The sequence below is a fragment of the Gymnoscopelus braueri genome (assembly GCF_963280865.1).
Source record: "Gymnoscopelus braueri genome assembly, chromosome: 17".
Classification (NCBI taxonomy): domain Eukaryota; kingdom Metazoa; phylum Chordata; class Actinopteri; order Myctophiformes; family Myctophidae; genus Gymnoscopelus; species Gymnoscopelus braueri.
The window spans coordinates 19,118,018-19,132,069 of NC_137617.1; the positions used below are offsets into that span (position 1 = coordinate 19,118,018).

The 14,052-nt window shown below is 43.9% G+C and overlaps 1 protein-coding gene across 1 annotated transcript in view; it reads right to left on the reverse strand.

Moving 5' to 3' along the window:
- The window catches only part of LOC308104748 (protocadherin-15-like), a 249,305-nt gene that overhangs the window by 131,896 nt on the left and 103,357 nt on the right, over positions 1-14,052 (reverse strand). The window contains exons 15-17 of the mRNA XM_080455256.1: positions 4,897-5,046; positions 4,001-4,092; positions 3,194-3,295 (exon numbers count right to left, since the gene is read on the reverse strand). Coding sequence (XP_080311382.1) covers positions 3,194-3,295; positions 4,001-4,092; positions 4,897-5,046 — 344 coding nt within the window. The remainder of the gene's footprint in view (positions 1-3,193; positions 3,296-4,000; positions 4,093-4,896; positions 5,047-14,052) is intronic.

A 14,052-nucleotide genomic window follows, 5' to 3' on the forward strand; every position in this document is an offset into this window, starting at 1 on the left:
CACATATATGCACACACACACACACACACATGCACACACGCGCAAACTCACACACACATGCACGTGTGTCTCGGCAGTCATTAGGTACTTGGTGTCTCAGTAAATCAGCTGCTTTATGTTTTTGTCCTTGAATATAAACAAACTACTTCCTTTACAAGCCCCAGTGCATTCTACACAGGAGATTCCAAAACGTTTGGGGCACGGACCACAATCAGAAAATCCGGTTTGTTTGGCCTGAGAAGAAGCCTCACAACAAAACAACTCTTATTAGTTACGTAGACTTCTACAAATGAGGCCACGACCCTACCGTTGGAACCTTGCCCAAAGTTTAACACCACTTTCTCAGAAGACTGGAAACAAAAACCCCAAGATGCTGAGAACCACAAAAACAAGTGAAGAGGACAACAGTGAAACGCTGTCATTGTTCTGCACAGTTCCTACATGTCACAGTGGATCTGTCTGCCCATCTATCATTCATCTACAGAATTGGTTCTCAAGGTGGGGTCCGGGGACCCCCAGGGGTCCTTGGGGGGGTACCAGGGTGTCCCCAGCAAAATTAGTTAATATAGCGTCACAATCATTTCAACTACTTTAACCATATTTTATACTTTGGCTATTCAAAAATAGCAGATCTACAAGCTCATAGCGCGGCACCGAGTGCCACGCTACGAGCTTATAGATCTGCTATTTTTGAAAAATCGTGAAAAATGTGTGCAAATCTTTGAATATGTATATTTTTGTTCAACTCAAAATCTTTGCTTCTGGGGGTCCCTGGAACAAAATATTAAGAGATGGGGGTCCGCGGCCAAATACAAATCATTTTGGGGGTCCTTGACATGGAAAGGTTGGAGTACCACTGATCTATCCAGCCATCCGTCCATCCATCCATCACTTAGTTTGTCTGTCTTCCCATTTCTCCATCTCTCAATCGATCTCTCTATCTCTCTGTATATCTATCCATTAGTCTGTCCTGACAATTTGAGAAGACGTTTTTAAAAAGCCGATATAAGCCTGTCTAGTTTCCAACCGTTTTTTTACCCCTAGGGATCTTCAGCTTCTTCATCGCAAGAACCCAAACTTATATAGTCTCGTCCTGCCATCCACACTCATTAAAATATATTGTCACTTGTGTCATATTGCTGCCCACCAGAAACGGGAGCCGCAGCCAATTTGGGGTCCTGACTGTGAGCTTTACAAGGCGAGCTGTAGGGAGATACCCTTCTATTACGATGGGTTGTGTTTTAATATCGTCTCTGTCGGGTGGAAACCTCATATGTCCAAAACTGTTACTTTTCAGGATTCAAATTCCAAAATAGCAGAAGTGGCAGATCCACAGGCTCAAAACACGTTTCGAGCCTGTGGATCTGCTTCTTTAGATGCTTTTGTGCTTTTCGGTAGTATGATCAAGTAGGGCGATCATTTATGAAAAAAACACAAAAAAGTTCAAATATGGAGATAAGAGGTTTCTGCTCGACAGCGGCGATATAATCAGCCAGACGGAAAAAGGGGGTCTAGGGAAATTTGGAGACAGCATGTAAGCCAATCACTGGGAAGCACCTCAATCTGCGAGGTTTCACTGCTCATATTGATCTGGTAGCAGCTGAGCTTCAGCGGACAGAGAGCAATTCCTGTTTTGACAAATGCTGTTTATTAGGGTCCGAGGAGATAGGGAAAGGAGAGAGGGTAAGAGAGATACTGTATAAAGCTATATGATAGAAAGTGAGAGGGAGAGAGAGAATGGGATGTGCCATTTATTCTTATTTTGACAATTAGTTAAAAATATATAGGTCATTTATCTATCTACAGTATCTATCTATCTATCTATCTATCTATCTATCTATCTATCTATCAATATCTTCAATTGCATATATTGTCTGTTTCTTTAAGAGCTTTTATTACATAACGTGATTCAATTTAGGGACGTTTTAGGGCATTCTCTATTCTCCTGCTGGAGCAAACACAATCTGCGATGTTTCACGTTGAATATTGATTTGAATCAGTACTCACACAGGAATAATTGGGGGAAAAAAGTGTTGGGTGTTATTGTAACAGTAGAGCATGGACATATTTCAGAAATTCAGACTAAAATGAGCACACAAACCTGGATTTCAATATTTTGCACAAGGGCAGCTTCTGCTTTCAATAATTACAACAGATATGGGGTTTGGAAACAGAGACAAGGCCATAGCATTTGAAGCAATCATCCACTTAAATTACAGCTTTTTCATTTGTGGCATCAAGCCCACCAGCTCAACTTGAATGTGTAGCTTTGTATCTTTGTATCTTTTGTGGCAGCTACAAACGTGGTGGACTATCTTTGTATCTGCCTGTGTGAACACAGCATTACTCTTATTTTGCAAGGAGATCTCTGTGTTGATCACTTGGGAACATTTCCACAAATGATACAATAACGGCGCTACTGTACATCCATGGAGAATGAAGCGAGAGGAATCCTTGATGATCCTCGCAAGGTCCTTGCATTTCTATACAGGCGCCACTAGCCGCTTTCAACCAGATGTCACGCTGTAACACATGTTCACACTTGTGGCACAAAGGCGAGATGAATTGAAGAAGAAATTGTAAAAATGAGGTCACATCTTCAGTCTCAAAGAATGTGGCAGGTGCCACAGTGTTTCTCTGCATGCTACAGTGGGATTTCTGGGGCGAGAATAGCAGATCTACAAGCTCACAATGCATCACAATGGCGAAGATATATGGTCTAGAGTCAAAAAAGGAGGGGGCCTTGTATATAGTCCTGGTGAACTCCGGTCAACAAAGTATATAGCGTTTAAGTGGTACAACTGTGGCGTGTCTCTCCCTGTGCCTGTATTTGCTGAATGATTCATATACCATACCGGTACTACTGTTTTGAGAGTTGCAGAGATGGTGTCATTTTCTTCCCGCTTATTGGCAAAGGTGACACCGTGTCATTACCACTTTGCTCTCTGTTGCCCGTACGCTCACTTCTGCTCTCTCTTTTAGTTACAGACATATAAAACTCTCTTTCACAGTGTTTCTGAACCTGAAAACTAAGGTGCTCTGGGGTGACACACATACATAAAGATGGCATGAGTCTGAACGATCTGTAACGATGGAAATTCCACCTCACACACACACACACACAAAAGCAGGCACAGAAAAAATCTCTGTATAGCGGAAGACAGACACAAAAGAGACAGACGAGGTCCCATACCTCCTATCAGGTTCAGGTCCATTGTCTGTGGCTTCCACAGTCAAAGCATAGCTCCTTCCCATAGTTAATTCAACCTCTGTTGCCACGGTGATGACCCCGGTGCTGTAAAGACAAAGTAACATTTATTATGTACATATTGTATATATTGTAACATTCCCAATAACCGGGGGCAGAGACGTGCATGTTCCTCAGTCCGTCTGATCAACAGCTTTTATTCTCCAGCATAAACTTAGTACCAGTAATCGTAATGCAACTGTCTTCATAACAAGTTACCAGCTAAACACACACTTGTACTTCCTCAACAAGTCCCACACACAGACCCCTCAACCGATCCCGGAGCGGCATGCTGTTCCTAGAACACTCCCTCTGATTGGCCAGAAACATGCAGACTGTAATTCACAGAAATCTCCAAAGTTACAGACTTTTAAGGGTCAATTTGGAACTCCCCTCAAGGAACACATGAGAGTCCCTGCCCGGACCCTACTTTGTGCCACTGGTTTAGAATACATTATTTCATTATAATGAGAGACACACACACACACACACACACACACACACACACACACACACACACACACACACACACACACACACACACACACACACACACACACACACACACACACACACACACACACACACACACACACACACACACACACACACACACACACACACACACACACACACACACACACAGACTCATGTGCCTCAGTTCGCTCATTAATATTCAACAAGAGAACAGTGAATCCCCTGAAGTAATTAGTATAAGACACGATATAATGATGCAATGAGTGACATATTTACGTGTTGTCAATGAGGAAGTGTCCCTGATCTCCCGCTAAGATCCGATAGGTCACCTGACCATTGGGACCACCGTCTTCATCTACTGCTGACAGCTGCATAGACATACAAACATAAAGAAAACATGAAGTTACGCACGCACGCACGCGCGCATGCGTGCGAGCGCACACGCACACCTCGCATAGAGGACACAGAGAGACAGAGGAGAGAGATTTTGTGTGACGTTACAGGATACGTTTTGCGCTACAGTGAACTTTCTACCACACACTTTTCATTGCTTCTCATTGTGTGTGTGTGCGTGTGTGTGTGTGTGTGTGTGTGTGTGTGTGTGTGTGTGTGTGTGTGTGTGTGTGTGTGTGTGTGTGTATACACCAGATGTTGTTATTGTTGTTGATGATGATGAGGACAGAAGAGAAGTGACCCTTTTGGAAGTGGATGTACATTCGACCGCAGTTAAGAGGCATTCCTTACAAAGGTGCTAAAGTACCAACGTCTTAAGGATGCTATTATACAGCTTGGTTACAAATGTACAAGTGTTCATATTTGGAAGCCTCTGTAATGTCCATAAATTAGTTGTGAGAGGCCTTCAGATTGCAGGAATGCCCAAGCCAAGAGCTAAGGCATTGGCAAAATTCTGTTCAGTGTCTGTGATAATTGGCAGTCGCCATATATGGAGGAGGCGATGCTTCCTGTATCCATGATCTGTATCCTGAAATACTTGTTGGTGAGTTTCCAAGCCTGTGCATCTACTATTGTTTGTGTTCAAGAAGTTCTTGTTAAATGTGAACGCAAATAAAGATGTTAAATGTGTGCTTGCGTGCTTGTGTGTGTGTGTGTGTGTGTGTGTGTGTGTGTGTGTGTGTGTGTGTGTGTGTGTGTGTGTGTGTGTGTGTTCCTACCTGTATTACAGTTTCTCCAGGCACCATATCAGTGTACAGGTCAACGTCATAGGAAACTTTAGAAAACGTTGGTGTGTTGTCATTAGCGTCTAACACTGTTATCGTCACTGACACTCGAACACTCTGCTGGACACCATCTGATGCTTGTATCTAGAGAGACAGAAGGGGGGGGCAACTATTACTTAATTTGCTAAAACTTTTCATTACTTTTCATTGCTCACACTTTTCATAGCTTATGATTTACAATGCTAAGACTTAGTGTACACCAAAAAATCTGTCAAACAATTATGTTATTTCTGTGAATTTATAACAGCAGACCCACCATCCCTCCAGGCTATGGGATACGTGTCCGACCGTGACGCTATGAAGTGGGACTAGCCAAACGGGTGAAAGCTGTGCATCCGGTATATAAGATTTACACTATGAAGATAGCAATTATTGACTAGTGAATCTCTAAATTACATCAACATTGTTATGGTGAAGTAGTGTTGGTCTCATTGGTCAAGTTCTACACAATGCAGCAAATCTATGACATGCGCAAGTGTGCATGTACACAGACAGACAGACACACACTCACACACACACACACACACATACCACTGCACCATTGTGCAGAAACCGAGAGAAAGACACCACAGAGCACCTATTACGTCTGAACATATGCACATGGACGGACATGAGAGACACTACACTGTATATGTGAATGTGTGCACAGCCTCGCATAGAGGACACAGAGAGACAGAGGATAGAGATTTTGTGTGATGTTACAGGGTAAGTATTATTATTGAGGTGCGCGTCATGGTGGAGTTTTGCGCTAAGGTGAACTTTTTACTACACACTTTTCATTACTTTTCATTGTTCATCCATTTCAATACTTTTCTCTGATCATAATTTTCATTGATCATAGTTTTCATAAAATTTCTTAATTCATACTTCTAATTACTGTTCATTGTTCCTTTTAATCATTACTGCTTACAGCCAAAAACCCTTATTGGACTCGAGACCAAGAGACAAAGAGAAACAAAAGACAAAGAGACGAGAGAATGACAGAATGAAGTAATCAGTTTTGATTCAAACTCCCAGAGGGAACACAAAAGGACAAAATTAAAGTGAACTTGGCTCATTGCCAAGGGGCACACCATGGCAACAACTGGAGAGTAGAAACATTTCAAGTTGCTGTTTCTGGAGAGAAGAAAATGAAGTCCGCACACTGTGTCAGCTCCCAGGAGAATGGTTTATTAATGACAACATTTCGACCACAACCTTGTGCTCCTCCAAAATGATACCCTTAAATGCGTCATACTTTTAAGAGCTGCCCATTAACCTGCAATGCGGTGCAGGATAGCTCGTCTCTAAAATAAATAAATAACTATAAATGTGAGTGTACTGTTTTATTCTAACTTGTTGCGAGCTACTTAAGCGAGACCAGGCTACTCGATTCAGCATTCATGTGGGGACACAATAACATTGCAATTCCCAACCATATGAAAGGATAGTCGGTGAGTGGGTGAAAACCAGGCATTCCGCACGACCAGGTAGAAGGCCTGGTGACGTGAGGTAAACCGCAGCCTATCAGCACCTTTGTGGTATAATGCTCATGGTCCCTCTGTAGATACTGCAGTAACTACTGCTGTCAAGGTTCACTGACCATCTACGGTATGCTCTTAAGTATTTTATTTGTAGTGCTTGACCATGCCTCTCATGGCTTGACTTTTACACTGATCCAGCAGGACAACTAACAACTTTTACTTTCTGCTCAACCCACAGTATCTCTTTCTCTCATCAAGTTGAGACTAAGATCTCATTAAACACATAATGGAGAATCAAAGAGTAAAACCATGTTATCCCAAATGTTTTGTGAAGTTTTGTAAGAAGCAAACCAAAACTAGCCTGGTAAACCCTCCCTCCGGAAATCTCAATTCCATTTCATTTCAGGAGTGAGTCTGGCCTGATCGCCCATTCTGCAATATTGGCTGCAGGCTGAGTTGGGCGGAAGTAATACCGTTGACTGACAACCCCTTCAGCCAATGATATTTTTTCCCCTTCAGCCAATCAGCAGTTCACCAGTCTAATGTGACGTCAACGGGACTTTTGAGACAGCCAAGCCCAAAATGGGTTGCCTTATTCGGGTACATGGGTGTCACTGCCCACCCCTACCGGTTCTCTAAATTTTTATTTTTAAATAGGCTTTGTCATGATTAATTGACCACATATATGAAGTTAAACAACTACATTCTATCCAAACGATATCTTATAAGTAAATTCCGTGCCTCAAAATAGAAGTTAGAGAGCTTTTTGAAGTCAAAAAATCGCGGAGATTATAGCGGACAGAAAAAGATGGCTGCCGTTCGTGTTTTGGGCTCACTCGAACTCGCCACCTGATTGGCCAACTGTCGCTGTCAATCACAGAACGATGTGCGACGACGCTGATAGGCTCGGTTAGCTGGTAATTCCACTAGAAACCCCCACAATGGGCTATCAGGCCAGACTCACTCCTGAAATGAAATGGAATTGAGATTTCCGGAGGGAGGGTTTACCAGGCTAAACCAAAACTACACAGACAGCAATTGCATTTCAAGAGGATTACCAATTACACAGACAATCGAGCACGGCACTCACTGGCCCAAATGCAAATGAACCAGCTCGTTGGATGTAACCCCTCCTCTGGTTCATGCACAGCCTCGGTGTGATACACCCACAACTGATAACAGCCCCAAAACAAGCTCCTCCCCACTGATCATTTACAGCCAACCAGATGAGGAGGCAGCTCTGCAGGGTTGGTGTGAACAAGGCCATCGGTCCAGACAACACCAAACATAGGGTGCTCAAGTTATGCGGATGGAAAAACATCACCCTCCATCTGCTGGCTTCCCAACCGCGAACACAGTCAATAGTGTTAGTTGGAGTGGCCGGCCAAGGCACCGTGGAGGCCCCCCAACAATCAACTTTTTTATATTGATCTAAGTGCGTCAAAAGACGTGGTGGACTTTGTAAAGGTTACCTTTGTAACAATTTGTACATTCATGTATTTTTTTTTATGTAATCCTAACTCACATGCAACCTTTAGACAAACCAATAGCTGGCCGCACTTTATGATGAATCACATTGTTTTTAATCTGCAATCTTTACATTTTCTCATCTCTCAGTGTATTTAATATGGTCTCATACATATCTTCTATATACCCATCTCACTCTCCCCTGTCTCCTCACAGTTTAATTTCCCCGGCTGGGCTCTCACAATGATTACGGTTCCACTCTCCCTTTCAATCAATACACCAAACCCACCGCAATTTCCATTGCTAGCGTCCATATCGCTGTGTATGCATCAAATTTATGTACCGGTATATACTGTCTGTAGACATTTACTCAAGTACTGCACCTAAGTATAATTTTGAGGTACTTCTACTTTAATTGAGTATTTCCATTTTTTATACTTTATAATTCTACTCCACCACAATTATTTTAAAACTTGAGTTTACTTTGCAGATTTGGATTATAACATACATTAACCACTAAAGCCCTATTTTATAGGGGCTAAGTAAGGTTTGTAGATCGGCTTTTTGAAACTAGGCAATCTGCAAACTCACAACGCAAGTAACATTTTTAATACACGCCTTTTACTTGTTACAGAGTACTTCATTTATTGTGGTATTGCTACTTTTCCTTCCACCACTGCATCTGAGTCATTGCTGTAGTGTGTCAGACACTGTCCAGCCTACTTGCTGGTTAAAATACCAAGCAGCACTCTCTTAAGGATTCCTGGTCTGTTCAATCAATACCCCAAACTCCAACATTTCAGACTTTCTAACTTTTATATTGCTTCACACACACACACACACACACACACACACACACACACACACACACACACACACACACACACACACACACACACACACACACACACACACACACACACACACACACACACACACACACACACACACACACACACACACACACACACACAGTAGTGTCCAAGGGCAACAAGCACGGCCACAAATATATATAATTTCACAACTCCTTAAAAGTGAATTATTATTATTGCGTGTCTGTATTCCACCAATGACAGGAGGAGAAACTAGAGAAAACAGATGGACAGCGAGTGGCCAATGAACTGTCAAGGGTCTTACACCAGTCTCACATCTTGCTTTTCTGCTAAGTATGGATTTCTCCCAGCGGGGTGGTGCCACTTCTTGATCTTCTCTGCCTACAGATCACTACAGTGTGCCCCAACATTGGCTTTATTTATTTTTAATAGATAAATAAAAGATGTTGCTTCTGTTGTGTAGCAACGGCCATGCATATGACAATAGTTGAATTCACACAGACGGTGAAACGCTACAACACGCGTGAGAACCACTGATTTCCCGTGGATTATACAAGTCGTTTTTCATCATAAAGCAAACACCAAACATCCAAACACTGATAACGTGATGGCATGTGAAAAACTGGACGAGGCACGCCGAAACTCCAATCACAAGCAGACCACAGAGAATCGTGAGATACGAATAAGGCCTAACACCTTCTTTTCAGTACTTACAGCTGAATCAAGGGGGAGGAGCATGATGACGAGTGGGGCGGCCATAGCTGAGTGGTTAGTGAGCCCGCCTAGGGAGCCAGAGGCCCTGGTTGCCCCAGGTACGATTCCAGGCGACGCCAGCATATGTGTCGATGAAATGAAATTTGTCCCTGAGCAAGACTCTTAACCCCTAATTGCTCACAGGCCCTCATTGGAAACAAGCCCGCAAGGACTTTCATGAACGTCCTGTTAAAAGGAATTATCCTTATCCTTACGATAAACAGAGACACGATTATGAAGATACTCAAGGCCTACGGTGTTCCTCACAACTCCGGGCCATAGGAGCCATATACACGGGCACAAGAGCCAAGGTGATGACCCCAGATGGCAACACTGAGGATTTTGACATCCTGTCCTCTTCACTGTAGTCCTACACTATGCGCTAAGGCTGTCCTTCAGTGAACAGGAGCAGGAACTTGGCCACACTATAACATTTAGGAGGTCTAAAAGACACTATGCTGTAACAAGCTTGGACTATGTGGAGCAGGCAAAGGTGCTCTTGGCCACAGTGGCGACAGAGTGTGCCAAGGTTAAATGCCAGAAACACTGAGGTGAACATCCTCCCTGACCACCCATTTCTAATAACAGCAGAAGGAGCTGCGCTGAAAGAAATCAGTGACTTCACACTTTTGCTGTGGGAACCAACACATGGGCATCAATCACGAGGGCGTCCTACACCTACCTACGTGGATGTACTAAAGGAAGATACAGGTGTGGAAAGTACTAGCCAGGCTTGTCCGAGGATGACCTATAGAGAGAGACTCCCCTGGATGTGTTGGTTTCTCCACCATCCTGTCCATATGGGACAGAGAATTGTACTGCTTGGGTGGTTTCCAGGTCCTTCTAGGTAGAAGTTAGTCTCATGTGTCAGAGAAGATTTACAATCTCTCAATCTGCGTTCGTAGTATTATCATCGCCCTCAAATCATCCATTTTGATCTTGATCAACTGGACATTTGCCAGCTTTATCCCCGGGAGTGTCGCTCAATGTTTTGACTTAAGCCGTTTTCTGTTGTCCATTGTCAGTTCTGTATTTCTGATCTCCTTCCCCAGTGGCTCTTTCTTTGGAGAAGAAGAGGTGCCATTGTTGTTGTTGTTGTTACCCTCTCCCTTTGTCCACGAAGTATCTCAGCTGACGACAAAGATGTGAATAGAATGAGATCAAGCCCAGCAAGTCTGACATCCTATATCCAAAGTGTACTAGAGTCATACATAATTGCACTGCCAATGAAAGGCTAAAAAAAAAACGGTATGCAAAAAAAAAGCACAGCCTAAGCAAACTATCCACAACGACAGGTGACGTGGGGTCACGCCATCTTGTAAAGTCCTACTTTTCCTACCTACATTCCTACTTTGTTGCATAGATCCAAATGACTTGTACAGTATATCAACAGGATGAGGCACATACTCTCAATACCTGTGTTGCCTTTCCTCCCCATGTTGTTCTACACTTTCCAATAAAGCAAGAAAACTATACTTTTGTATGTGTGTGCATACTGTGGCTATATGTGCAAAGCCCCACAGGCACACAGCAGCAATTGGCGACTAAAGCCTTGTTGTTCCACTTACCGCTGTGCGATAAGAAGATTAATATCATATTTCACCCTTTTGTGTTCAGCTTTGTGTGCAAAGCTAGCTCTGTTTACTTTACCTACTGTTGCGCGCGGCATGCTAAAGCATCAGCATGTGTCCGAGGAAACTGCACGAACCCCGGATACAGAGCAGAGAAACCCCTACTAATATTCTCAATGTGGGGGCGTTGGTTGATCAAAGCGCTTGTTGCCAAAAGAAAGAGTTGAGGTCCTTTATATAATGTTCATCTTTGATGGCTCATCTCTCTCTCTCTCTCTCTCTCTCGCTCTCTCTCTCTCTCCCTCTCTCCAGTCTCTTCTGAGTTTAATTTCTTCAGCAAGGCTCTCACAATGATTACTGTGCTCTGCCTTTCAATCAATAGACTAAAACGTCTGGCCTTTCCATTTTTTACTTTCATTCATGCACTATGCATACAGACACTATGCCAGCTTGTACATACTGTAGGCTGAGCCTGTACACTCAGCCACATGTGTGTGTGTGTGTGCACATAAACACATAGCAAGCTATTTTGGAGGGAAGGGAATGAAAGGGATAGGTCACCCACAAAATGACATTTTGACTATCAATTACTCACCCCATGAAGCCTTGAATTCATGGAGATTATTATTTTTTTGTTGCATTCCTGAGCCAATAATCCAATGTTTAAATTCAGTTGAATTAGGGTTGCCACCTTTCAGAAATTGAAATAAGGGACATTCATTCCGCGAAAATGTTTTTGGGGAGCCAGCCCCCCAAACCCCTGAAATGCATAGAAATGCATCTATGCATTTTCGAAACAGTTATTATACCTATAACACACAATAACACAAACGTCAGTGCTCCTTGGCTTCTATGCTGCTTGCCTGCTTCTCACTTTATGTTGCAGGCTACATCATGGATTCTACCATGGCTACAGTAACTGAAAAAGTTTGCCTGGTTTGTACTAAATCTTCTGTCACACTTTCTAGCCACCCTTAATTTTTCCCCACTCAGTTCTATACTTCTGAAGTCTCAGTCTTTCGTTTTTTCTTTAGACATTCAACTTATGTTCTGAGCCGGGTAGTACTGTCACGCTCGCATTGCATTGTCATGCTGGCAGGTTTGTTGTGGTTTGAATGGAGGGAGGGTGTGGGGGGCAGAGACAGTATCTTAGCAACACTGAAAGCGCTAAATTCCGCCCGCCACTCTCGAGACCGGCGGGCGGATGTATCGCGAGACGAGATTTCAAACGTGATTCCAGTAAAACAGATTTGTAGACAGTAATGGCGGCGCCCATGTAGCAATAACACTACACACGACAGATATATACAAGAAAAAAATATTTTCGAGAGACAGAAATAAGCAGATTTAGCCAAGCACCAAAGACTCCCATTCGGTTGGGGGGAGGGGGGGGGGGGGCGAAATGGAGAACATCACTCGTTATGAACTGGGGGTCATAGACCACTCTTATGATGAGTTAACAAGCTCAAATGAAGGTAAGAAACGCCGAGGGCGAAATTCTCCTTTAAGCTTGGCCTCCAATTTACTTCAATTAATCAAATGTTGGAATATTGGATCAGGAATGCGAGAAAAAAAATAAGAAAAATCCATGAATTCAAGGCTTCATTGGGTCAGTAATTGATAGACATTTTTAAGTAATTTTGTGGGAGAACTATCCCTTTAAATAGCAAGAGAGAGAGGCAATGGCAGAGAAGGAGGTGGAGCTGAATCAGAATCAGAATCAGCTTTATTGTCACAGAAGTAGGTGAAAGTGGGTGAAATTAGTTTTTGTGCATAGTTCTGGAGTACAGCTCTGCATAGTTCTGGAGTACAGCTGCTGGAGTACAGCCACAGAGCGAGGAAGCAACCTCTATCATGTGACTTGTTTTGTATATTCAACCCTCCTCGGAGCCAGAGCCCAAACGAGTCTGTTGTTCACAAGAGCTCTGTGTGGCTGCAGTATTTTATAGTCATATGACACATGTTAACGAGCCCCCTGTTAACAATGTGGGAACTTTAAAATTCCTGTTGCAGCACTTCAGGCAGCAGAGCGTGTCCTTCGGGAGGCGATGCTGGCTGGCTGGGTGGGATGGTGGACACACATCCAGGCTTGTCCACACACGCTACTGGGGCTCAGGGAGAAGTGGACAGCTCTCTTCCTCTCTACTGCCCTCCCCTCTCTTTCTCTCTCTCTCTCTCCCTCTCTCTCTCTCCCTCCTCTCGTCCCTCTCTCCCCTTCTTCACCTCTCATCTCTCTTCCTCTCTCCTCCTCCTCTCCTTTCTCTGTTGTAACTACCCCTCCCCCCATTTCTCCAATCCTCTCCCATCTTGTCCTCTCTTCACCCGCTGCCATCCCTCTATTCCTGCCCCCCGGCCCACTCCCTATCTCCTTTCATTTCATACTATAGCATTGGATGCTATCCTACATATAATTTGAGTAACCTCTGTCGGTCTGTCTTGGTGTCTTGGTGTCTTGGGTCGTCTTTGAGTAACCTCTGTCGGTCTGTCTTGGTGTCTTGGGTCGTCTGTGCCCCAAACTGCGCATGTGTCGTTGCCAGGTTTCGCGCGCGAAACAAGCAGCAAGGTCTATGAAAACAAGGCCAAACGAAACGAACCCTACAAGCAACAAGGTCTATGAAAAGAAGGCCAAACGCAGCGCTTTCACACATATACCTTGCCTCTTGGAAAACAGCCGATCGACAAGCTCACAACGCGTCCCCACACCCACCTGCACTTTCACAACCAACGCCAAAACACACTACCACCAATATGGCCCCTAAACCGCTTACAATAGAACAACATGGCAACACCGTGCTTCTACACCATAGACCCCACCCACTCTCGCCTGAGAGCCACATTTCGTGGCTGCCTCCGTGGTGTGTGTGTGTGTGTGTGTGTGTGTGTGTGTGTGTGTGTGTGTGTGTGTGTGTGTGTGTGTGTGTGTGTGTGTGTGTGTGTGTGTGGGTGGGTGGGTGGGGGGGAGATGATCGCACCACAACTTCGGTCCGCGGCCGTGTATGCGTG